Source organism: Neovison vison, chromosome 5 (assembly GCF_020171115.1).
Source record: "Neovison vison isolate M4711 chromosome 5, ASM_NN_V1, whole genome shotgun sequence".
NCBI classification, from domain to species: domain Eukaryota; kingdom Metazoa; phylum Chordata; class Mammalia; order Carnivora; family Mustelidae; genus Neogale; species Neogale vison.
Window position 1 is genome coordinate 109,875,535 of NC_058095.1, and position 27,166 is coordinate 109,902,700.

General features: G+C 37.3%; 1 protein-coding gene across 1 annotated transcript in view; it reads right to left on the reverse strand.

Annotated features, from left to right (window-relative positions):
• LRRC63 (leucine rich repeat containing 63) overlaps positions 1-26,723 on the reverse strand; it is a 39,944-nt gene extending 13,221 nt beyond the window's left edge. Inside the window, exons 1-4 of the mRNA XM_044250672.1 lie at positions 26,624-26,723; positions 17,291-17,962; positions 16,748-16,816; positions 13,382-13,542 (exon numbers count right to left, since the gene is read on the reverse strand). Coding sequence (XP_044106607.1) covers positions 13,382-13,542; positions 16,748-16,816; positions 17,291-17,962; positions 26,624-26,708 — 987 coding nt within the window. The 5' untranslated portion in view covers positions 26,709-26,723. The remainder of the gene's footprint in view (positions 1-13,381; positions 13,543-16,747; positions 16,817-17,290; positions 17,963-26,623) is intronic.
• Between the last annotated feature and the right edge of the window lie 443 nt (positions 26,724-27,166).

The following is a 27,166-nucleotide window of genomic DNA, read 5'->3' on the forward strand; positions in this document are numbered from 1 at the left end:
AGACCTGGCAGGCCAGAAAGGACTGGCATGATATATTCAGAGCACCAAATGAGAAAAGTATGCAGCCAAGCATACTATATTCAGCTAGGTTGTCATTGAAAATAAGAGGAGGATAAAAAGCTTCCAGGATAGACAAAAACTGAAAGAATTTCCAAACACCAAACCAGCCTTACAGGAAATATTGAAAGGATTAGCTAAGCAAAGAGAGAGCCTAAAAGTAACAGACTAGAAAGGAACAGAGACCGTATACAGTAACAGTCACCTTACAGGTAATATAATGGCACTAAAGTCACATCTTTCAATAGTTACCCTGAATGTAAATGGGATAAATGCCCCAATGAAAAGTCATAGGTTATCAGAATGGATTAAAAAAAACAAGACCCATTGATATGCTATCTGCAAAAAAACTCATTTTAGACCCTGGGGTGCCTGGGTGGCTCAGTGGGTTAAAGCCTCTGCCTTCAGCTCAGGTCATGGTCTCAGGGTCCTGGGATCGAACCCCACGTTGGGCTCTCTGCTCAGCAGGGAGCCTGCTTCTCTCTCTCTCTCAGTCTGCCTCTCTGCCTACTTGTGATCTCTCTTTCCATCAAATAAATAAATAAAAATCTTTAAAAAACTCATTTTAGACCCAAAGAAGCCACCAGATTTAAAGTGAGGGGGTGGAAAACCACTTACCATGCTAAGGGACATCAAAAGAAAGCTAGGGTGACAACCCTTATATCAGACAAATTAGGTTTTAAACCAAAGATTATAAAAAGAGATGAGGAAGAACACTATCCAACAAGAAGATCTAACAATTTAAAATATCTATGCCTCTAACATGGGAGCAGCCAAGTATACAAACCAATTAATTTAAAAAAATCAAAGAAACACATGAACAATACAATAGTAGTAGGGAACTTCAATATCTCCTTTACTGAAATGGACAGATCATCCAAGCAAAATATCAACACACTGGACACACTGGACCAGATGGACATCACAGATATATTCAGAACATTCCATCCTAAAACAATAGAATACACATTCTTCTCTAGTGCATACAGAACATTATCTAGAATAGATCACATCCTGGGTCATAAATCAGGTCTCAACTGGTACCAAAAATTGGAATCATTCCCTGCATATTTTCAGACCTCAATGCTTTGGAACTCAAACTCAATAACAACAGGAAAGGTGGAAAGAACTCAAAACATTGAGTCTAAAGGAGCATCCTAGTAAAGAATAAATGTGTCAACCAGGAAATTAAAGGAGAATTTAAAAAATTCATGGAAACAAATGAAAACGAAAACACAACTGTTCAAAATATATGGGATGCAGCAAAAGCAGTCCTAAGAGGAAAATATATAGCAATACAAGCCTTTCTCAAGAAACAAGGAAGGTCTCAAATTTACAACCTAACTCTACACCTAAAGGACTTGGAGAAAGAAGAGCAAATAAAGCCTAAACCCAGCAGGAGAAGAGAAATAATAAAGATCAGAGCAGCCATCAAAAATGTGAAATCTTACCATTTGCAACAATGTGGATGGAACTAAAGGGTATTATGCTAAGTGAAATGAGTCAAGCAGAGAAAGACAATTATATGATCTTGCTGACATGTGGAGTTTGAGAAATAAGGCAGAGGATCATAGGGGAAGAGAGGAAAAAATGAAACAAGACAAAACCAGAGAGTGAGATAAACTAAGAGACTCTTAATCTCAGAAAACAAACTGACGGTGTTGGAATGGAAGGGGGTGGAAAGGATGGGTCATCTAAGTGATGGACATTGGGGAGGGTTTGTGTTATGGTGAGTGGTATGTATTGTGTAAGACCAATGAATCACAGACCTATACCCCTGAAACAAGTAATACATTATATGTTAATAATAAAAAACAAAATTAAATTAAATTATTTCAAAAGAAGGGGAAAAAAGGTACAAAGCACTAAGAATGTGGAGGCCTTCCCAATCTCTTGAACTGCTCTAGCAACTATTAAGTTCTTATATCTTGGGTCTGTATTAGATTAATCAGTACACTTGTTTTGTATAAGTTTTTGTTCATAGAAAGTCTACTTCTTTTATTTATTTTTTTTTTTAAGATTTTATTTGTTTATTTGACAGACAGAGATTACAAGTGGACAGAGAGGCAGGCAGAGAGAGAGAGAGGGAAGCAGGCTCCCTGCTGAGCAGAGAGCCCGATGCGGGACTCGATCCCAGGACCCTGAGATCATGACCTGAGCCGAAGGCAGCGGCTTAACCCACTGAGCCACCCAGGCGCCCAAAAGTCTACTTCTTTTAATAAGGTCCTGAACTAGATCAGGAATTATGACCTTTAATTCTTTTATATCACCCCACAGAGCTCAAGATTCTACTCTGGAGTCTAATATTTTTTAAAAATAATATTAATGGCTGTGGAAATAAAGTTTTTCTTCACTAGTTCCACCCAACTCTTTAAAAACTACATTCGTTCTCCATCTAAAGCAAGGATTAGCAAACTACACTCTGCCACCTGTTTTTCTAAGTTAAGGTTTTACTGGAACATAGCCATGCTCATAAGTTTAAGTATTGTATATAGCTGCTTTTGCATTATGTAACAGAGTTGAGTGACAGAGACCATGCAACCCTCAAAGTCTATGATTTTTTTATCCAACCCTTTGCAGAAAAACTCACCAACCTCTGATTTAAAGTAGTTTGTTCCTGGGGCATCTGAGTGACTCAGTTAAGCATCCTACTTTTGATCTCAGCTCAGGTGTTGATATCAGGGTTGTGAATTCAAGCCCCATGTAACGAATGAATGAATGAATGAATGAATGAATGAATGAAGAAATAAATGAATAAATAAAGTAATTCACTTCAAAGGGCACTCTATTGACTGGCTCAGTCCGTACAGTATGTGACTCTTGATCTCAGGATTGTAAGTTCAAGACCCATGCTAGCTGTGCAGATTACTTAAAAACAAAATCTTAAAAAAAAAAAAAAGTTCACTACAAAACCAGATAATCTGATTGCTCACTTATCCTAATGGTTAACGACCTTATTTCAAACCAACCTTCTCACTAAAACCAAAAAGGTAAACAAACACAACACAATAAATGTTTGGAGAATTACCAAGGTAACTAGGTCTTAATAAGCCAAACTTTTAGAAAGAAGAGAATCTCAGGATGGTAGACAGAACACTCAACACTGCTTTTCTCCCTAAGTCATTTGCCTAATCAAAAGCTGTGGACAAGCTAAGTTGAGCAGAATTATAGCCAGTCTAATAGGGCTAGAGAAATAAAAATTGGAATTCACGGCTTACCGAGGACAAGAGGGTCTCAGAGTTGGTATGAAAGGGCTGAAAGGCTACAGCTCTAGGAGTAAAAGTTAACTGGAAATCTCTATAAAGATTGAAGCTTAGATCAAAATAAAGCATTTTGAGGCTTCTGGTCTAAGATGGTGACATAGAGAGACCCTGAACTCACCTTCTCCATGCACTTGTCCCTTCTACATCTATTTACAGAGCAATTCCTCCTCAAGAAGAACTGAGGGCTGACTGAATGGCTTCTGCACAACAAAAGATAGAGAGATCATGCAGAGAACATCAGAAGAGATGGAAACACGGTAAGGCAGGGAGCCCCCCACCCCACCCTGAATGCTTCCTCTGGAACTGCAGCAGGGAGGGACAGTACTGAGGGACCAGTACCAGATTCATCTAGCCTGAGGCACAGAGAAAAAGCCATGGTTTCAAGAAAAAGCCCTAGAACTCTGCCAAATGGTAGGGGAGCTGCTGGACCTCTATGGACCGGAGGGGCTGGTGAACACCACATTTAACATTTCCTCTCCACGGACAGAACAGACAGGAGCAGGCTCTGGGAACCAGAGTGAGCCTGCTTGTCTCAGTGAGCCTTGGTCCCCTCGCCCACACCAGCTCTAACCACCCCATTAAAGCAGCCCCAAGATAGTATACACTGGGACACTCCTAGTCAATACTCACTACAGCTCCAGCCATCAAGGCAAGGTGGCGCAGGTGCAAACCACCCCAAAACACTCCAGGCCTGACCCACTTTGTCTCCAGATGGCTTGTTAGGGCGCCCCTAGTGGAGTGCTCTAGGACTTCCTGGCTCATGCCTGTTTGGCCCCAGCAGCCCCACCAGGGTATTCCCTATGCAAAACATCCCAAGGAACCCCCAGTGTGCCCCCTGCCTCAGCTCCAGCCACCCCATTAGCACCCCCTGCACAGAGCACCCCAGTACACCCTAGTCTGTGCCCCGTCTCAGTTCCAGACACCTTATCAGAGTGACCCTGAACTGAGCATGCTAGGACCACTTGGCTTGCACCCACTTCAGCTCCAGCTGTCCCATCAGAGAACCCTCTGCACCAAGAGTCCTAGGACCACCCCAGCCCATACCCACTTCCGCTCCAGCCATCCCACCAGGGTAGCCCCAGCTCAGAGGGCTCTGGGATCCCCAGCCCATACCAGCCACAGCGAAAGACTGGAAGATGTCAAAAGGACACAGAAACAACTTGAATGGCTTTTACTCATGAAATCTAGAACAACTTAAGAATAAAAATCAGTAACAGTATAACAGATTATACTCACTACATGAAACAAATTGAACATTTGATGAGAAGTAGGATTATTTGCATCGTTTTTATATATTAAGTGCAAAGGGGAAGAAAGTAACAGTGAAGAAGCTCTGAAGATACCACTTTAAACAAGTAATCTAAGTAAACCCTGTTAGTAATGGGATAAATTGAAATCATGTGCCATATGATAAAATAAAATTAAAGAAAAAAATTTTGAGATATTAATGCCAACATTGAATGACCTATATCTAATCACTGGAAAATATACTAAAACCCCACAGTAATGCACATTTTGTAAAATAACTTTCCTGTAATTTTTAAGTTTCAAAGTCATGAAAGTCAAAGAAAGCTGGAAACATATCAGCTTGAAAGAAACTGAAACGACAATTCAGCTTGTGACCCTGGATTAGATCCCTCTGTGATAAAGAACATTATGGGGTAAATTAGCAAACTTCAAGTGGGATCTCTTGGTTGAATAGGGTAATGAATCAATATTAATTTCCTGATTTTGAAGGCTGCCCTATGGTTACGTAGGAGAATGTCCTTGCTTATAGGGAATATGTGCTTAAGTATTCCGGGGTAATGAAGTACTTCTGCGGGCTTCCTTTCTACTTTTCTTGCACGTACACCTCTGTAATTTTTAAATCATTTCAAAATTAAAATATTCAAAAATACGACATTTTGAACCTTGGAGGATATAGTTAAAGTTATGATTACAGAAAAATTTGGAGTCTTAAATACATAAACAAGAAAAGGAAAGGCTGAAAATCACCCTTTTCATAGGAAGCCCACATTCATATAAAGAAGTTAGAAAAAGGACGGCAAATAAATCCTTCCAAAAGAAGAAAGATACTAATAATAAAGATAAGGCAAAAATTAATAAAATAAAAAACAGAATGGTAAGAATCAGCAAATCAAAAAGCTCACTATATGAAAAACAAATAAGGGAATACTACGAGAGTTTGTTTTTGTTTTTTTTAACTGACCCCCTCCTGAGTTTTTAATTTTAGTCATCCTATAGAATATGCTGTGCAATCTGACTGTGGTTTCAATTTGTCATCCTTGATGAACAATGACGAGAACATTTTCATGTTATGGTTGACCCTTAGTATATCATCCTTTGTAAAGATCTGTCAAAGTCTTCTGTCCTTTCTCTTTTTCTTTTGTGTGTGTGTGTGTGTGTGTGTGTGTCAGAATTTTAGATGACTTCTATGACTTTGACCCTGGTGATAGTCCTATGTCAGTTTTTAAACTTCTGACTTTGTTTCCAGCAACCACGCTAAATTTACTTATTGGTAGGATTGTTTTGAGATTCCACTACATAAACAGTTGTGTTGTATGCCAATGAAGACAGTTTTACTTCTTCCTAATCTTTCTTATCTTATGTAAGTGGCTAAAATCATCATTACAATGTAGGATAAAAGTGAAGGAAAGAATTTTCTTGCCTTACACCTATCTTAGGGAGAAAGTATTCAGTCCTTACTGATTATATATGGTGTTGGTGGCATAGTTTTCATAGATACTGTATATTCAATTATGAAAGGTTTCCTTTAACCCTAGTTTACTTAGAGGTATATTTGTTTCCTTTCATCTTTTTAAAAAAGATTGTATTTATTTGAGAGAGAGAGAAAGAGAGAAAGAAAGAACACAAGTCGGGGAGGCGCAGAAGGAGAGGCAGAAGTAGGCTCCATTGTGAGCTGGGAGCCCCAACAGGAGGCTCTAACCCAAGACCCCAGGATCATGACCTAAGCTGAAGTCAGGTGCTTAACCAACTGAGCTATCCAGGTGCCCCTTTCTTTCATCTTAAATGGATGTTGAATGTTGTCAAGTTTTTGCATTTATTAAGGTGATATTGTTGAAAATCTTTTCTTGTGAAAGCTTCATTTAGTCATGATACATTATCCTTCACTTTTAATTTTTGATATTGCTGAATTTGATTTGCTAATGTTTTCTTGAGAATTTTTGCACTTAATTTATGAAAAATAGTGGTCTATAATTTTCCTTTCTTATGATATCCTTGTCTGGCCTTGGTGTAGAAGTTATATAAGCATCATAAAATGAGTTCATATAAACTAGTGTTATTTCGTCCTTAAATATTTGATAGACTCACCGGGGAAGTCCTATGTGCCTAGAACTTTCTTTGTGTAAAGGCTTTTACCTAAAATCTTAATTAGATTTTGTTACAGGCACAAAACTATACTGGTGTTCTATTTCTTGTTTAACTGTTTTATCAGGTTGTGTTTTCCAAAGAAGTTTTCCATTTCCACAGCTGTGCCACTCACTGGGAAAAGGTTGTTCTTAGTGTTTTGTGATCTTCTATTTTGATGTCTGAGACATGTGGTGATGTCCCCTTTTTTTAAAATTTTGATTTGATATTTAGAGTTTTCTTTTGTTTTTCCTTAATCAATCATATTATGGATTTAGAAATTTTATTAATCCTTTCAAAAAACTAAGTCTTGTCAAATGCCTTTTCTGCATCAATTAAGATGATTGTTTTTCCCCTTTGTGAATATTGTATTTTTATGTATAATAATATGTATATATATACATATTATGTTTAATGTGTATTGATTTTCTTTTTGAATCATTCTTTTATTTCAAGAATAAATGTCCCTTTGTTATTACATATAATTCTTTTAATTTTTTGGATTCAGTTTGCTAGTATTTTGCTGAGGATTTTTAACCATATTCATAAGGGGTGTTGATTGTGGTTTTCTTTGGTGTCTTTTTTTCCTTTGGCATCTAGGTTATACTGACAACACAGAATTTGTTAGAGATTGTGATATTCGTGTTTTTTTTTTTAAGATTTTATTTATTTATTTTTCAGAGAGAGAGAGAGTACAAGCAGGCAGAGTGGCAGGCAAGGCAGAGGGAGAAGCGGGCTCTCTGCTGAGCAAGGAGTCTGATGCAGGACTCGATCCCAGGACCCTGGGATCATGACACAAGCTGAAGGCAGTCGCTTAACTGACTGAGCCACCCAGGCATCCCGAGATTGTGATATTCTAATTCACAAGAATATGTATTTGGTCACTCAGATGACCAAAATATATCTCTCATGTATATTTGGTTTTCATTCGAAGTTCCTGACTCACATGTCTCCAAATTCTTGAAATTTCTGGAATCATAAGAGCAGTGGGAACATCTTTTGTTATATTTGATCCCTTTTCCTCAGTTCCTGAAATCACTTCAGAGCCATAAAGGTAAAATGCATAACAAGTCCCTTTCCACAACTGGATTTATGTTAATAAGGTGACTTTTGGAAAGCACTGAGGGATGGGGCTGGTTTCTAAGAGAACCAACTATGTGATGAGAGAGTTGGCACTTTCTGCCTCACTAACTCCCTTCCTCCAGAGAGGGGAAAGGGTTGGATATTGAGTTCAATCACCAAAGGCTAATGGTTTAATCAAGTATGCCTATGTAATAAAGCCTTCATCAAAACCAAGAGGACAGGGTTTGGAGAGTGTCCAGGTTGGTAAGTATGTGGAGATTTGGGGAGAGTTGTGCCTGGAGAGGGCATGGAATCTTCATACCTGTTAGGGTCCATTATCAGAGGAACAAGACTGAGACAAGGTGAAAGTTATTTAAAGCTTTATTTTATGACAAGTATTAGAAGTTAGATTGATCAGCCAGGGGAACGAGACTAAGACAAGGTGAAAGTTATGCAAAGCTCTAGTTTACGCCAAGCATTAGAAGTCAGGCTGACCGGCCAGGGCCGCCTCCCAAGAGAGCAGCCCCTCCCAGCCTCACAGATTAACTTTTATAGAGCAAAATCCTGGCCACACATAGATGGCCAAGGAGATTGTAACATTGTATAGTAATGTTAAGCCACACACAGGTGGCTAATTGAATTACAATTTACCCTATGGTAGCTGTTTGAACTAACCTATTACTCTGGTCAGAATTGGCGCCCAAGTTTGGTGCCCCAAAGGCCGGGTTTACATTATTTGGTGGTTAGGGAGATAGTATGTGCGCTTTACCAATTGGATGTTTTCACCTGGCTGGACTCGTCCTTGTATTCTGGGCTCCATTATCAGGAACTGGCTGACCTGGCCTTGTATTCTTGGCTCTGTTATTAGGAACAAGCTGACCATATTTTACTGGTTTCCCAGACTTGCTTCTAAGTAAGTTTCTCGGGGTGGGGGGGGCAGGGTCAGTTTAAGTTTTACTGCATAAACAACAAAATGGCTTTGAACCAAGATGGAGTCACTCTGGCTAAATAGGCCCTTACAATATCCTTTTTCCATACTTTGTCCTATGTATCTCTACATCTGACTGTTGACTCTTATCCTTTAATTCCTTTAATGTCCTTTATAATAAACCAGTTATCTAGTAAGTAAATGGGGTTCCTGAGTTTTGTGAGCCACTCCAGGCAATTAATTGAACTGAAGCAATGGTTCTTGGGAACCTCTAATTTATAGCCAGTTGGTCAGCTACTGGTACCTACCAACCTGGGCTTGTGATTGGCATTGTGAGTTGGAAGGCAGTCTTGAGGGACTGAGCATTTTACCTATGGAATCTGGTGTTAGCTCTAAGTAGTGGCAAAATTGAGTTGAATTGTAGGCACCCAACTGGTGTCTAAGAATTGCTTGGTGATGTGGGGGAACTACTCCAGCCACCATGGTGGAACTGGGTTCAGAATACCATTAGAGGTATACCCTCCGCCTTTATTATTATTTTTTTAAAGTCGATTTTGAGAGGTATAGGTATTCATTTTTCTTTAACTGTTTTGCAGAATGCATCCATGAAGCCTTGTGGTCCTGGGCCTTTCTTTGTTGGGAGGCTTTTGATATTCATTCAATCTTTTTATTCATTATAGGTCTACTCAGATTTCTATTTGTTGTTGAGTCAGTTTTGGTAATTTGTGCTTTTCTAAAACATTTTGCCATTTCATCTAAGATATTTAATTTGTTGACACACAATTGTTCATAGTATTCTGTTATAACCCCTTTTATTTCTATAAGGCCAGTAGTAATGTCTTCATTTTCATTTCTGGTTTTAGTTATTTGCTTTCTCTCTCTCTTTTTTTTTTTCTTAGTTTAGCTAAAGGTTTGTCAATTCCATTGATCCTTTTAAAGAACTAACTTTTGATTTTGTTGATTCTACTGCTTTTCTTTTTTATGAAGATTTTATTTATTTATTTGACAGACAGAGATCACAAGTAAGCAGAGAGGCAGGCAGAGAAAGATGGAGGAAGCAGGCTCCCTGCCAAGCAGAGACCCTGATGCAGGGCTTGATCCCAGGACCCTGAGACCATGTCCTGAGCCGAAGGCAGAGGCTTTAACCCACTGTGCCACCCAGGTGCCCCAATTCTACTGCTTTTCTATCTCTATTTCATTAATCTCTGTTGTAATCTTTCTTACTTCCTTCTTGCTGCTAGTTTAAGGTTTATTTTGCTCTTTGGTTCAAGTTCTTCAGGTGTAGAGTGAGGTTATTGATTTGAGATTTTTCTTCTCCACATTCCCCTTTACCCACATTCCCCTGGTCCCCAACGTCAACATTCCATACACCAGTATGATGTATTTGTTATAATCAATAAACCAACATTAACACACATCATTATCAACCCAAGTCCATGATTTACATCAGAGTTCAAACTTTGTGTTGAATATTCCACGGGTTTTGACAAATGTATAATGAAATGTATCCACTAGCACAGTACCACACAAAAACATTTTACAGTCCCCAAAATCCCCTATACCCCTCCTGCTCATTTCTTCCCTCCCTCCTCCACCATCCCTGGCAACCACTGTTTGTTTTTACTGTCTTTATAATTTTGCCTTTTCCAAAATGTTTTTTATTGTTGTTCTTTGATTACTGCCTTTTTGGAGTTTAATTATTTTGTGATCTGCCATATTGATTTTCTTCTCATTCTCTTTTGTATATATTTTAAAGATAGTTACCATGGGGATTACAGTTGGAATCTTTAATTTTTAACAATCTAGTTTGGATTGATATCAAGTTAATTTCAATAGCATGTAAAATCTTTGTTCCTATACAACTCCATCCCTGCCCTACTTTATGACATATTGTCAAAAGTGACATCTTTATACATTGTATGTCCATTAACATAGATTTATAATTAGTATTTTATGTATTTATCTTTAAATCACATAGGGAATAAAAATAAGTGTTGCAAACCAAAAATAGAATAATACTGAGTTTTATATTTACCTGTGTAGTTACCTTTACCAGATTCCTTTATTTCTTTCTAAAGTTTTGAATTGCTGTCTAATGTCTTTTCATTGCATCCTGAAGAACTCCCTGAGCTTTTGGTTACCTTAGAACATCTTAATTTCTCATTTGTTTTTCAAAAGACAGTTTTGCTGGATATAGGATTTTTGGCTGAGAAATTGCTTTTCTTTCATCACTTTAAAAATGTCATCCCATTCCTTTCTGGCTTCTGTGGTTTCTGAAGACAAACTGGCTATTAATTTTTAGGATGCATTATGCATGACAAATCATTCCTCTCTTGCTGTTCTCAAGATTTTTCTCTAGTTTTTGACAATTTGATTATAATGTGTCTCATTGTGAATCTCTTTGTTTACCCTTCTTGGAATTTGTTAAACTTCTTGGATCTATAGATTTGTAGCTTTAATCAAATTTGGGAAGGTTTTGGCCATTATTTCTTCAAATATTCTTTCTGCTCTTTTCTTTCTCCTCTTCTTCTAGGACTTTCATTACCTCTATTTGGTTCACTTGATGGTATCTGGTCTCTTAGCCTCTGTTCATTTTTTTTTTCTTCTTTTTCTTTTCCTTCTTTCCCTTCCCTTTGTTCTTCCCCTTCCCCCCCCTCCTTCTCCTTTTTCTCCTTCTTATCCTTCTTCCCCTTCTCCTCCTTCTTCATCCTCTTCTTCTGTTCCTCATACTGGATGATTTCAATTGACTTTATCTTCCAGTTCTGTGATTCTTTGTTTTGCCTGCTCAACCCTACTATTGAAAGCTTCCAATGTTTTGGTTATTATATTTTTCAGCTCTTTTTGTTTCTCCTTTATAATTTTGTTTTCTTTTTTCTTAAAAAGATTTTATTTATTTATTTGCCAGGGCCAGGGTGGGGTGGTGAGGGGAGAGAACATGAGCCGGGGGAGCAGCAGAGGAAGCAGAGGAAGGAAGCAGCAGAAGCTCCCTGCTAAGCAGGGAGCCCGATGTGGGGCTTGATCTCAGAACCCTGGGATCATGACCTGAGCTGAAGGCAGACGCTTAATGACTGAGCCACCCCTCCCCATTATAATTTCTATCTCTTTTTTGATAAATCTCTTCTCACACATCATTCTTCCTCTTCTTCATTTTTTAGCTACTTCAGCATATTTAAGACAGTTGAGTTGAAGGTTTTTTCTAGCAAGTCCAATGTCTGTGCTTCCTCAGAGACAGCATCTATTAATTTCTACAATGACTAAGCCATATCGTTCCTTCACATGTTACACATATTTTGTTGAAAACTAAATACTTTCAGTATTATAATGTGGTAACTTATATAATGTGGTAACTTATATAATAATAAATTATATAATAATATATTAATAATATATAATATATATAATAACTTATATATAATAATAACTTATTATAATGTGGTAACTTATATAATATGGTAACTCCAAAAACTATTATCCCCCTTCTCAGTGTTTATTTTTGTTGCTTGCTGTGGGCTGTTGCTGTTGGTTTAGTAATTTTTCTAAATTGTTTTTGCTGTCTTTACATTCTCATATGTTGTTTTTGAAATCTGTGCTCCTTTAGCTTGTGTTCAGTTAGTGGTGTTGGTTTTTTTAAAAGATTTTATTTATTTATTTGTCAGGGATAGAGGGAGAGAGAGCGAGTGAGCACAGGCAGACAGAGAGGCAGGCAGAGGGAGAAGCAGGCTCCCTGCCAAGCAAGGAGCCCGATGTGGGACTCGATCCCAGGACGCCGGGATCATGACCTGAGTCGAAGGCAGCCACTTAACCAACTGAGCCACCCAGGCGTCCTTCAGTTAGTGTTTTGAAAGAGTCCTGTAAAACAGGACTGGGAGGAGAAAGAATATTTCTTCTGGTCTTTTCAGATTGGCTCTATTGAGGGGCACCCTTTCAATGATTAGCTAGACCATTAAAAGGTGGTGAAAGCTTGGAGTCTTCTTGGGCCTTTTCTGAGAATGCATCCTGTGCTGGCCATGCACCTAGCTTTTTAAATCCCCCAGTATGCAGAAGCATTTTTGAATCTCTAATTTCCCTCAAGAAACTCTTATAGCTTTTCCTATTTTTGCAATTTTTGTATGAGTTTGAATTTATTTCAAAACAAAATTTAAAATAAAAAAGCATAGATTTTGAGGTCAAAGAGGCCTGCCTTCAAACCCAAGCTCTACTACTTGTTTGCTGTGTAGTCTTTCATGAGCTATTTTCATTGGGCTTCAGTGCTTCTATCTGCACAATGAAGATTATAATACCTATTTTAAGAGTAACATTTTCTTTGCACATAGTGGGTGCTTAATAAATGGTAACTATTATTATTGCTATTCATCACACCAGGTTCATGTTCAGCAAAAAGTCAGCCTATTGCTAGATTTGGCACAGGGGCCAAAGATTTCTGATAGCTTTAAAATATGATAATTCTGAATCCTACTTTTCTTATCATGCTAGATAATGAAAAAACACTATAATTGCTTTGGATCTTAACATTTTAAGAAACTGGAAGGAAGGCAAACTAAGACACAGGTTTAGAGATAAATCTGAATGTGTTCCTAGAGAATCTGTATTGCAACAGGAAAGATCCCTTCAATAACATGGAAATTAACCTAAATTAAGAAACCTAAAAATAAAAATAATAGGTAATACAAAAAGAAGTTGCCATTAAAACAATTTAGCATACCTTAAGGTTAAGTGCATTTCTTCCATATATTTGACAGTTTACTATGGCAAGGTTGGTCATGGCTATTATTGTTTCATATCGTGTTGCACTGATAGTCTTAAGACCTCCACCACGTATGAGATGTACCTGTGATTCCTCTTGTTTTCTAGATTTAACAATACCTAAGTAAATAGAAGAAAACACGAGACTCAACTGTGTTAGCACTTAGAATGAAAGTTAAAAAGTATTGATGATATGATAACAGTGAATCATCATAAATAGGTTAGCTGTGTAAATCCTCTGGAAAAGATTCCTCATAACCTTCCCCCACCCAATCTCATCTTGTTGCTAAACTAGGTGTTGTTGTTGTTGTTGTGTGTGTGTTTTCCACATATTAGATAGTACAATTGCCTTTCAAAAAGAAAACCATATGCTTATAGATTTCTATCTAGATAAGTTAAATTCCACCAATCTCAGTCTTTTTGTGTTGTATATAAAAATACATTTTTAAAATTTTATTAATTTACATAGGAGCTCCTTGCTTCATAAAACTAATAAAGGACATCATATAATCTTAGTCAGATAGAGGTCACCTCCTAAGAAACAACCTTGCTTTTTCTCCTAATACCATCTTGTTGAGTTTTTCAAGTGCATATATAATTCAGCTTCCTTCTCTCAGTTTGAAGACCCCATACAAGAAGAAAAATCCAAATAACTAAGAAGTTAGTCAAACAGAGATCATCTAAGTTTACTTTATTAAGATCCTTGTGGGCTTCACTTTCTATAAAAAATGTCCTATCCAAGTATGCACCTAAGTGCAGCAGGAAAATGTGAAATTTTGTAATATAAATTTTATATTCATAGCCATTCTTGCTGCATTATTTGCAGCAACATATTTTACAACCTCAGTAATTCTTATGCCATTGCTTCAACAAAAGGAAATAATGCATCTTAGACCAGAGAAAACAGTGTTCAGTTTCTATTTATAAAATGGGCCCTGTGTGCCCATTTCAGATCAATAGGTGTAAAAGTTAACTGCAGCAGAAAGATGTGTAATATGATGGAGTCCTTGTCTTGGAAGAGAGTGGAGCAAGAAGGAAAGGAGAGTAAGTTAAGACCAAAGTCTGTGGCCTGCTCCCAGCTCACCCATCCTCATGGACTAAGTCCAAGCCGTTGGTTTTTGAGTGGAAATGAAGAAAATGGAGGTGGAGATTAAGGATAAATTCCCTGATGGATCTCTGAAGGATCTGAAGACCATTAAACTCACACCTGAAACTTTTCAAAGAAGGAACCACCAGAGTGGGACAATCTCAATAAATCAGAAGTAGCAGCATGACTTGTTTCAGCGTATGATGTGGAGGAGACTGAGAAGTTAATTGATGTCAAGTTAATTAATGGTACAGAATTATTGGGAGGGATAACGTGCTCAGAGAGTCCTATGGTTGCTATAATTAACAATACTGTCCTGTATATTTGAAATCTTAAAAATTCTCATAACAAGAAAAATGCAAGGTGATAGATATTACTTTCTTGTGGTAATCATTTTTCACAATAAGTAAATTAAACTAGGAAAAAAGAGAAAGTTCTATAGTTGGAATGTTCTGTGTTTAATCATTAATTGAATCATTAATTTGTTATATTATTTTTTCTGTTCCAGAATTTTGACTCTTGGTTTTAAAAACAAAAATTCTAGTTCTCTAGTAAAATTCTCCAACTTATTCTTTCTTTTCTTTTTTTTTTTAAAGATTTTATTTATTTATTTGACAGAGAGAGACACAGTGAGAGAGGGAACACAAGCAGGGGGAGTGGGAGAGGGAGAAGCAGAAGCAGGCTTCCTGCTGAGCAGAGAGACCCATGTGGGGCTTGATCCCAGGACCCTGGGATCATGACCAGAGCTGAAGTCAGACACTTAACAACTGAACTACCCAGGTGCTCCTATTCTTTATTTTCTTAAACATAGTAGTCACAATTATTTTAAAATCCCCATTTGAAAACTTCAGTATCTGATTCTATGGGTCTGTTTCTATTATCTGTTTCTTTCTACTGATTCACTTTATCCTGTTTTTAGGATGTCTTGTGATTCTTTTAAGTTTAATGCTAGACATTGTGGATGAGAATTTTAAAGGATCAGGTTAATGCAACGTCTCTCCAGCAAGTGTTAAATTTTCTTTGATTAGGCAAAAAGTATCACTTTGATACATTAAGGCTTGGTTTTGAGCTTTGTTAGGGATAATCTACTTTAGTTTTGTGCCTTTTTCTAAAACATCATCCTTATTCCTAACACATGGGTCCTCTGGGTCTTCAACTTAAAGCTCAGTGTATTTACAAGGCCCTTACATTTTGGCAGAGCTTTAATTCCAATAACTGTCTTCCATGCCACTATGAAAATATATGTTCACTTCCTTTGCATCTCAGCTGATATTTCCTGCTGTGTTTCTTAGAGTTTTATCCTGCACATGCACAGATTAGAAATTAGCAGATATGTATGCAGATAATTGGATTCACTTCTCTCCTCTCTGAGATTTTGCATCAAGCCCCAGCTATACTGACAGGTCTGAAGTCTGATGGCTATCTCCTCAACTCGGTTATACTTCCTCTTTCTACTTGTGCTCTATTCTCTAACACCACAAACGACCTCAGGCAAAAGGCAAGGTAAATGGAGAGCTGACTTACAATTTTTCCTTATTTCAATGATTGTAGCCTCTCACGTCAGGCCTACAATGGTTACTTTCCAACACCTTCAATAGCATTTTTCTATATTTTGGGCAGCTTTAATAGTTGATTTTGGTAGGAGGATTTGTCCAATACAAGCTACTCAACTGTAGACAGACCAAAAGTCTTCAAGTTATTTTAAAATCTGTATCTGATAATTCTAACACTTGGCTCTCCTGTGGGTATGTTTTCACTGTTTACTTTTTTGCTATTTCACATTCATTTTGTGTCTCTGTGTGCCTCACAATTATGAATTGCTTACTATACACTGTGTTTGTGAAATTATTTGTAGAAATAATGTGAGTCTAGGATGATATAATTTTCTTTAAAGATTATTTTTCATTTGTTTTTGCTGGGCAACTAAAGCCAAAGCACTTAGAACAGTGACTGGCATGTGGAAAGTAGTTAATTTTCATTATTTCATGTTTACCTGCCCCACCCAGATTAAGGAATCCTTTCTATGTTCCCAACATCAGTCCAGTTTGGTTTAAAGTCAATATTTAAAAAAAAAAAATAGTTGCTAAATAAATGGCCTGAAGAGCTGAGTTGTGCTCTAAAAATTAGGTGAGACATATATATGAATCACATACACATACACTGACACACAAAGTCATGAATATTTTTATAGAGAGATAAACTTATATGCAGTTTTTTAAAGAATGATATAGCGTTTACCTTCAGGTAGGTTTGGTGTGCTTTGCCTCGGGGTACTTTCTACATTTTCAGATTCTGCTACCTGAGTTTCTAGAAAAAAGAAAATAATGAACCAACTTTTGGATTCCTGTGAAAATTTGTGTTAAGGGTATTGTGATTTCATTATAATTATTCATTTTTTAATGAATTTGTATTATGCATGGACTTACAATATAAAGTCATCCATCAGCATTGGCATTCTGCTTCCAGAGTTCATCTAGATTACCTTCTGAATGATTGTTCATTCCCACTGCTCTTTTATATTGACTTTTCAGATCCTTTGAACTTCCTCATCTGGTTCCCACTACCACCATTGAGGTAGAGTACCCGGTTTGACATTGGGAGACCTCCAAAGTCAGTATTTCTGCTACTGCATTCTGGCTCATATATTGAATGTATGAGCCAAAAGTGATCCCATCATCCAAACTGCAAATGCAAGGAATAACCACCCTTTGCTTTCATGCCATCCCTCTCCCTTGCTCTACTTGACCCCATTATCACAAACCATGTTCAGAATGCATTTACCTAACAAAGACTGTCTTTGAGGTTTTCTTGGCAAAACAGGTGTTGGTATGGAGATGGGACCTGGAAAATGAGTAATACTTAGTACCACAGCAGTATCTTGTTTTAAATGTTTAGCCCACCATCTTCTTCCTTTAACATGACTAGATCTTGCTATAGGGCTTGGCACTGTTGCTCTTGCACCTATCAGAGGTTGCCTAAAAGTGTAGGTAGATGCAGACAGAACTTCCTTGGGTTTGGGAGAAATAGCTGGGGAAGTAGTACTTGGAAGTCTGGAGAACTCTGAGGAGAAAATCACAATGTCTTTGAACATGTCACCAAAATAAATATTTTTTATTTTTGGTGCTTTTTCTTTTGATATTCTTGACCTTTTCATTTGTCTTCTTTCTTTCCCAAAAACACGACTTGAGGCTGAATGACAGGTTGGAAAAAATAAGGAACCAGTAGCAGTCTCTGGAATATGCCAATACACATTCTTAGAAGTTTTTCTGGGTATTGAAATAGTAGTCACTCTTTCTTGTATATAATGATCAAGAAAGAGATTTTGGATATTGACAAGGGTTTGTGGTTGGCTTCTTGAAACAACATCAGGAAAACTAGTTTTCTTTCTTTCAATTGAAGTGATTTCATCTTGAATGAATGTTACATGTTTTGGCTCAGTTTTACCAGTCTTGGCTAAATCAAAAAGAAAAGAAAACACAATTAGTTTATATTTATCAAGGTATCAGGGGCAAAACTATTAATGTGTTAGCATTCAGAGCTTTTCTTTATTTACTCACCCCTCTTTTGCCTTCTAAAATTTTCTGTATGTGTTTGCTCAGCTATCAGAACTTTTGTTTACCTGACTGGGGTAAAGTTTGAGTTATCAACTGGAGAAGTGGAAAGACTAAATTGTATTAGGTTTAGAAAGGATAGGGGAAACTCTTGGAAGAACAGAATTGATAGAATAATAAGACATAAAGGGAGGTTTTTTTAATTTGTTTGTTTTGTTTTTGAGCAGTTACTACTAAAACTGAAGGGGGGGGGAAATGATTTGAATGAAGCTTTACTCTTTATCTATCTCTTCCTCATTTGAAACTTCTTCAAGCAAAGACATTTCTTTTCAATGCCAAATGGCAGACCAATGTCCAAATACTATAACATCCTGATATTGGCTGCAATGTACTACAAGTTCAGTTAGGTTATAATGGTAAATGTTCTTTTCTCTCTTAGGTCCAGAAAATGCACTGTGCCTGCATTCTTCAGTACCTCACTACACAAATATGCTTTCTTTCTCCTTTGTGACTGAATGTGAAATGACTTTTCTTCCATTGTCTCAGCTGAGTACAATAAATGATGAGGACCTCTACATTAAGGCAAGGCTTGGAAAGAGATGGTCAAAACAAGTCCAACTCTCACCCTTTTAAGAGATGGCTGGAGACTGGCCTGAATTTACAGAAAGGAATTCTTCTGAATAGCACTATTGGAGTGGTATGTGTTTTCCTGACCTTCCCCTCCCTGTGGAGGGTGGAAGAGGATGATTTTTCCCCCACCTCAAGCCATGTGAGGGGAATTCTCAGAGAAGCATTTATAGAGAAAGAGGAGTGTATGCCACAAGGAGAATATAACATCTTACCACTCCCCTACTCACCCCCCCCCCACTAATACAGAGTAGCAAAAAAAAATATTAGTCCTTCCAGGGCTGTGTTCCAGTTGGATCAAGGCAAGAGGATCCTTGAAACTACTTGATCTGTATCTCCTGGCATTTCAGGGGGTGCTGAGACTGATGTGTGATTCTTACCTTCATTCCTTAACTCTTCCCCACCCCTAACCCCACCTATGCAGGAGCAGAAACTATCAGTTGTGGAAAAGAAGTAAAGAACAAAATGGAAGAACTTATTATGACCCTGTTTCCTTTGACTTGTCTACAAATTAGCAGACCTAGTCTGAGCTGGGAGAAGGCGAAAGGTTTGAGTACATGCTTGTTAAAAGTAATGATTTAGGTTGAGCTATTTGTTTAATATCTGAAAATGAAACCAGGCTCATAGAGGACAGTGATGAGAAAATCCTGGGAAGAGAGATCGGTGCCATGTGAGTATGAAGGGCAGTAGTAGGAGGAGAAGAATGTTTCCTTCCTCCTTATATAAAACTAATAAAAACTAGCTCATTCAATAAAATGGTTATACCACGATCTTCACCTTTTTTCCCCTTCTCCCATACTAAAACAAACATGGTAACACAAGCAAAATCCTCAACAAACTCCAGACCTCCACCACAATCTCACCATAGTTATCCTTCCCTTCAATGGCAAACTGAAGTAATTTACACTCAGTTTGATGTCTTTTCTTCTCCTCTCTGTTGTTTCACTTTATTTAATCTAACTTTTAATTAAATTAATGGACTTCATTTTTAGAACAGTTTTAGACTAAAAAAAAAAAACATGAGGAAGAAGACAGTTCCCATACATTCCCCTCCCTTGCACATAGTTTTATCTATTATTAACATCTTGCATTAGTGTAGTACATTTATTACAATTGATGAACGAATGTTGACATACAATTGATTAGAGTCCATAGTTTACATTAGGTTTCATTCTCTGTGTTGTTCAGTTCCATGGATTTTGACAAATGCGTCATGTCATGCATTCACTATTACAATACCCTAAAAAATAATTGCATGACCTTAAAATTCCCTGTGCTTCACCTGTTCAACACTTCTCCTCTCCCTGAACAAACTTCTGGCAACCACTGATATATTTTTTTATTGTGTTATTATTTTTCCTTTTGGATACTTCTGAAAATTCATATTGAGGGTGGTATGATAGTTATTAGTCTTTTAATGAATTCGTATCATTCACGGAAATGTGCCCGTGAAGGCATCCATCAGCATTGGCATTCTGCTTCTAAAGTTCATCTAGATTCCCCTCTGAATGATTGACTAGGGTACCTAGTCTTCTCCTTTTCTAGTTTCCCAGGGTAAAAGATTAGAGTATTTTTTTTTTAGATTAATCTTCTTTTCCTAATATATGCATTCAAGGCTCTACATACCCGCTAAGCCCTACTTTTGCTATGTACCACACATTTTGATAAGTTGTATTTTTATTCTCATTTAGTTCAAACAATTTTAAAACATCTCTGTGACTTCTTTGACCCATGTCCTAGCTAAGTGTGTTGTATAATCTCCAAATATTTTGGGACTTCCACATATCTTTTGGTTACTGATTTTTAGTTTAACTCTATTGTGTTCTGAGAGCAAATATTGTATAATATCTGTTCTTTGGAAGTGTGTTTTATGGCCCAGAAAGTGGTGTAACTTGATGAGTGTCTTATAGGAGTTTGGGAAGATGTTTTCTGCTGTTGTTAGATGAAGACAATTGGAGCCTATTGATTGTTGGTACTATTTGGTTCAACTATATCCTTACTCCTGCAAATCTATTAATTACTGATAAGGATTGTGGAACTCTTATACTATAATAGTAGAGTTATCTATTTCTCCTAACAATTCTAGCAGTTTTTGCCTCAGATATTTTTAACTCCCTCTTTTGGATACATGTCAAAGATTATTATGTCTTCTTAAAGAATTGACCCTTTTATAATTAAGTATTGCCTCTATTTATCCCAAATAATTTTTATTGTTCTGAATGTGCTCTGTCTGAAATTTATAGCTTTTTCAGCTTTTTTAAAATTAGCGTTAGTACAGTATGTCTTTCTTTGCACCTTTACTTTTAACCTAAAGTAAGTTATACTTAAAGTAAGTTGCTTATAGACAACATAGAGTTGGGTCTTGTTTATCTGCTATAACAGTTTGTCTTTTAATTGGTATACTTGGACCATTAATTGCAATGAATTATGGACATTATTGCCTTAATATCTGCCACATTTATAAAGTTTCCCATTCTTTACTATTGTTTTGCTGCTGCTGCTGTTGCTGCTTTTTTAAAATCTTCCCTTCCTTTTCTTCTTTTTCTGGTTTCAACTGAGCAATTTATGATTCAGTTTCTCAGTTTCTCTTTTAGCATATCAGTTGGACTTCTTTTAAAAAAATTTTAAGTGGTTTCCCTGAAGTTTGTGATATACACTGATAATTCATCTGATTCTACTTTCTTTTATTTTTAGTTGATATATACTTGATTGATTGGTATTCATACTTTAAATTTCAGCTATCTTGATACGCAAAAACAAAAACAAGACAACCTAAGTTTGATGTGCTGCATTTAGAAAGGATATTTAATTTATAATAAAAGTTTCTTTTATTGTCCTTTCAAAGTGTCCTCCCATTTACTTTTCAAACCATTATGACTTGGAACTTCCCACCTTTACTACCAAAGCTGTTATCACAAAGTTATTGATGTCTGGTTGCTAAACCTAATGGATACACGTTATTACTATTTGACCTCTTTTTAATATTTGATACTTTAATCTACTCTCTTCTCCATGAAATTCGCTCTTTCCTTGGTTCTCATGAGGACACCATCATTTCTCCATTAATGCCACCTGGATATTCATCTTTCTCTAGACAAATCTTTCTTTCTCAAATTACCATTTAATATTCCCAAAAGTTCTATCATTATCCCTCTGACTTTATCTGACTTTAACTAATTTTCCATATACAGTAATTCTAAGTCTGGGTCTGGAAGTCCTAAGCACCTCAAACATCTCATGTCTACTCATCAACAGTTTCTGTTCTTCTTTAACTCATTGAGGTATATGTGTTATCTCGTCACACACCTGTGCATACACACACACCACACACACACACTGGAATCCTGGATTCTTGGATTCCTCTTGTAATTAGCTTCCTCTAGCTGCTGTAACAAATTACCACAAACTTGGTGGCTTAAAGAAACAGAAATCGACTCTCTCACACTTCTGGAGGCCAGAAGCCAAAATTATACCACTGAGCCAAAAATCCAGGTGTCAGCATGGCCATGTTCTCTCTGGATTCTCTTATGGAGAATCCATTCCTTGCCTCTTCCAGCTTCCGGTGGCTGCTAGGTGGCTTGTGGCCACACCATGCTTATCCTCAAGGCCAGCATCTTCAAATCTCTCTTTGCTCCATCTTCATATCATCTTCTCCTTTGTGTGCGTAATTTCCCTCTGCCTCTCTCTTATAAGGATACATGTGATTGCATTTTGGGCCCACCTGGATAATCTAAAATAATCTTTCATCACAAGATCCTTAACTTGATTCTATCTGTAACCCCATATAAATTTTTTTTCCATATAAGATAATTGTAGAGATTAGGATATTATTATCTTCTTATGGGGTTACTTTTCAGTCCACATACTTCCAATTCCTCAGTCTTCACATATAATACACCCAATGAATAACCTCCAGGCTATACTCAAAATATATATGTCAGCTCCAAAGCTTCTAATTCTCTACTTCTTTTCCTCCCCCACTCCATTCCCCTCTCCTTTTCTATCATGAGAATCAAAGAGGAAGTGAGCTATTGTTCTGATGGATTCATGTCCCATGTCCTTTGTTTTACAGTGAAGAAAAGGATTGAAAAATCATTGACCTAATTAAGTTCTGCGGTTTCAGAATAGAAAGATAAGACCCACCCACTGAATGACTTCCCAAAGCCATGCATCGTATCAGTGTTGGAACTAAGACCAGCTCTCAGATCCCTGGACTCCCACTCTAGGGCCTTTTGCACTTTCCAAGTTGCTGCAAGTCAGTAAACAATTGCAGGCCAAGTAAGAAGTATTACAAGTAATGTAGCGTCTCACAACTACACAATGATTTTAAAGTTTATGAAGTGCCTTCACACAGGGTCTTGTATTTTAAACTTCTTTTCTTGCAGTTAAATGATATTTTTTTAAAAACCCAAATTTTCCCTTCTAATTTTCACTTTCATCATCCTACTTGACATCAATTTAACTTCAACCTTGATTTTCTGACATAGCCTGATAACATTTCCATCAGATTATCTGAGTCTTATCAGTGATAACTCAGATTCCTTAGTTTGGTGAATAAGACCTATGTTTATTGATCCACTTCACCTAACCTTGCTGGGTAATGACTCATTAACTTCCAGTGAAAACCTCTGGATACTCTAGTTATTACTGACAACCATAAAGCCCACCCTACTCATGTGTAATTTCATTTCTTAGGTTGATCACACCGTGTGGAATACCTTCTCTTATGAACCAACTGAAATCATTTTCTTCTTTCAAAGTCTACATTAAGCCTTATTCAATCCATTTTTCCTGATTAATATAGCCCACACTTAACCGTTTTCATTCATTACATAAACATTTAATACATGTCATGTGCCAGCTGCACACAGTGCTGAGGGTACAACCACCTAGCACAGACCTTACTACCAGCAAACATCTCACAAATTAGTATAGAAACTAGGCAGGTAAACAGTTACACTAGAGGGGGCACCTGAATGGCTCAGCATGGCTCATCTGCCTTTGGCTCAGGTCATGATCCCAGAGTCCTGGGATCAAGTCCCACATCTGGTTCCCTGCTCAGTGGGCAGTCTGCTTCTTCCTCTTCCTCTGCCCCTCCCCCTGCTTGTGTGCTCTCTCTCTCTCAAATAAATAAAAAAATCTAAACAACAACAACAACAACAAATCAAACCGAACCAACCAAACAAACAAACAAACAAACAAAACCAAAAGAGTTAGACCAGAGAATAAGTCCTTGGTGGGGTAATGGTAGAATACTACGTGAGCATAAAGAAGGTACTCTGATTCAAGGAGGGAAGAGATGCTTAGGGAAATCATCCCAGTGAAGATGCTATCTGTCTTTTCAGTTCTGTACTTCCCAGGTTTTTGATACATTTCCCCATGATTTCTTTTTTTTTCCCCTAACATATTAAATTTCTACTTTTCTAAAAGACTCCTCTGCCATCAGAAACTATACAGGTATCCTCTATAAAACATATTTCATTCCACTTCTACTAATTCCTCAAGTCTTAGTTCAAGCCCCATTCCTGCCCCAGTACTCTCTCATATCTATGAACTACTGTCGGTACCATTAATTGGGCATAAATTCTATGCTACCTTATTCTGTTATTTAAGGTCCTGATTTTATGTGTAACTCATCTTTAGAGCTTGATTAAAGGCCTTAAAATGTCTTAAAAGACTTGCACCAGATCATTCAGGTTATTAATTTCCTACAGTATCTAGAATCATATGCAAGTTATAGATATTTATTTCAGGGTTTTATTTCAAATGTACTGAATATTCATTTTTATAAACTGTACTTGAGTCATTTTAAGTACTAATGACCAAATATTTTAATCACCTATTACATGCAAAGTCCTCCACCAAAAGCCTTCAGAAACATGGGATTAGTAACAGCCAAGGTCATAGAACTACTCTGAGGTGACAAAAAGCAGGAGAGGTCCCCCCACCCCCCAAAAAGAATTAGCCGGTCCTGTACTCAGCAGATAAACTTCAACTAAAAGATGAATGAAAAAACTACAACAAAAGAACTGGTGGTGAGCAGTAAATCCACATAACTGTGTGGGTATTACTTTTATAGAACAGGTTGTAAATGTAGAAATGTAGAACACCTAAAGAAATGTAGAAAGAACATAACAAAAGTTGAAAGGGACAATGGGATAGGAGATTGGAGGTAGTATTAGGCATGTTGATTTATACATCTTTAATAGCCTGATTCAAAGGTAGTAATTTAACATTGTAAATCAAGTTACGGACTAGACATATTTTAACAGTATAAATGTTGACACTAAAATAAGGAAATACGTTATAAAATAATGAACACAATCAATGAAAATCAGGTGGTTGGGGAGACTGAAAAGGGGAAAGAAGTGGAAATATGCTACTTTTATCATTGCTGTAAGTAAGGAGTCAATATACCGCACGTGGAAGTACAGGATTATGGGTATATTATATAAAGTGATGGTTATTCAAGTGGCTCGTCTTCACCTCATAGCACTTATCCCAGGGTAATTTTACATTTACTTACATGATTATTTGATGCAACCAGAAGGTAATCAATGAAGAGGATGGACAGGGTCTCTTTCACTCACTATTACACCCTCAATTCCTAGCACTGTGCTCAAAAGTATGGTCAATTCTTGTTATTTCTGACTGTTCTGTAACACTGAATTATCCAACACTGAGCCGTTGCTTCCAGGAAAAATCCACGGTTAGGTTCTTCTAGGTCTCTGCTCTCAACAGTATCAGCAACCAATCACTACACAATTTTCTTTTATACGTGTTTCTATTTAAAGACACTTTAAAGATTTTATTTATTTATTTTTGACACAGAGAGAGAGAGAGAGAGAGAGAGAGAGCAAGAGAGGGAATACAAGCAGGGGAGTGGGAGAGGAAGAAGCAGGCCTCCCGCTGAGCAAGGAGCCTGATGCGGGGCTTGATCCCAGGAACCTGGGATCATGACCTGAGCCGAAGGCAGATGCTTAACCACTGAGCTACCCAGGTGCCCCTAAAGACACTTTAATATATATTGTTGATTCATCAGTATTGAACAGACAGCCAACAACACTGCAACTCATGCCTAAAGGAAGCTTAGCCAACATATATGTTTTTTGTCTGTAAAACACAGGCCTTCTTTGTGCTTACGAACACACAAGACAGCACTATGCCCCAGGGGGCTGTTTTAGATAGCAAAATCACCAGCAAAACGCACAAAAATTTTAAAAACGTGGCACTGAGAAAAGAATGAAAACAGACTGAGCAAGGGGCTGTTGTTTACAGTATGAGAGCTGAAATAAGAAGGCAGAGCATATCCCTTGTTGGATGTCCACCGGGAGCGTGTGTTTTCACCATCCTGGTCATTAAGGACCAAGAGTCGCCCTATATACTACTCTCCTGCATACAGTTCACCTATTATAAAAGGAGAAAGAGCTCTCTCTACGGCTCTGAAGTATTCTGCATATCATTAAGTAAAAAAGACAAACTACAGGGGCACCTGGGTGGCTCCGTTGTTTGGGCACCTGCCTTTGGCTCAGGTCCTGATCTCAGGGCTGTGGGATTGAGTCCCCTATCAAGGCTCCTTGCTCAGCAGGGAGCCTGCTTCTCCCTCCATCTCTCCTTGCTTTTGCTCTCTCTCCCTCTTTCTTTCTCTGACAAATAAATAAAATTACAAAATGGTGAAGTACAGCACAGGGTATTGCTTTGAGGGTCAGAAATAATTTTAGCAGTTAGGTAAACTTGCACCTATGGAATCCATGAACAATGAGGATCAACTATAATTGTAGAATTGAATTGGATGCTATCATCTCACAACAAACATTTGTAAGTTACTGGTTATTAGTGTGTGTTTCTTTTACTATTGTGATTCTGAACTGTGCAGGTTGAGGAATTTCTATGAAAACTAAATAAACTTAATAACATGTCTGACTAATACACATACCTGTATGGACTTTCTTCTTACTTAAAGGCAGCTTAGGGAATTTTGGAGGTAAAGGTCTTCGAAGTAGTTGTGGGTGCTCTTGCATTTTAATGAATAATAAGCACTGTTTTTCACAGCTATTAATTAAGTGAGAGTTGCAAACATTTTGATTATGCTTGAACTGTTGCTGAAAAATCATTCATTAGAGTCTAGATTACATCTTAGTGAAAATCATTCTGTGCTGATATTGTACTAAGTCCAAGAAGAATTCCTATAAAAGAGAGGATAAGAAAGAAAATTCTTTAAAACTTCTAGAAAGACTCTAGGTAAAATTTAGGTTTACAATTCACACAGAATCTTAACATACATATACTATTACCAATCAGGATCATTCTAAAATTTCCCACGTTAGCAAAAATATTCAGCCTGCCAGTATTATATCACCTAGTAAATACTGATTTTCCAGAGCAGTAGAAACAACACTCATTTTTTCCCTCTACCTTCAAAATGTTATCACTTCACATATTCGGAAAAAGATTTGGTCAAAAAGATAAGGAAGTCCCT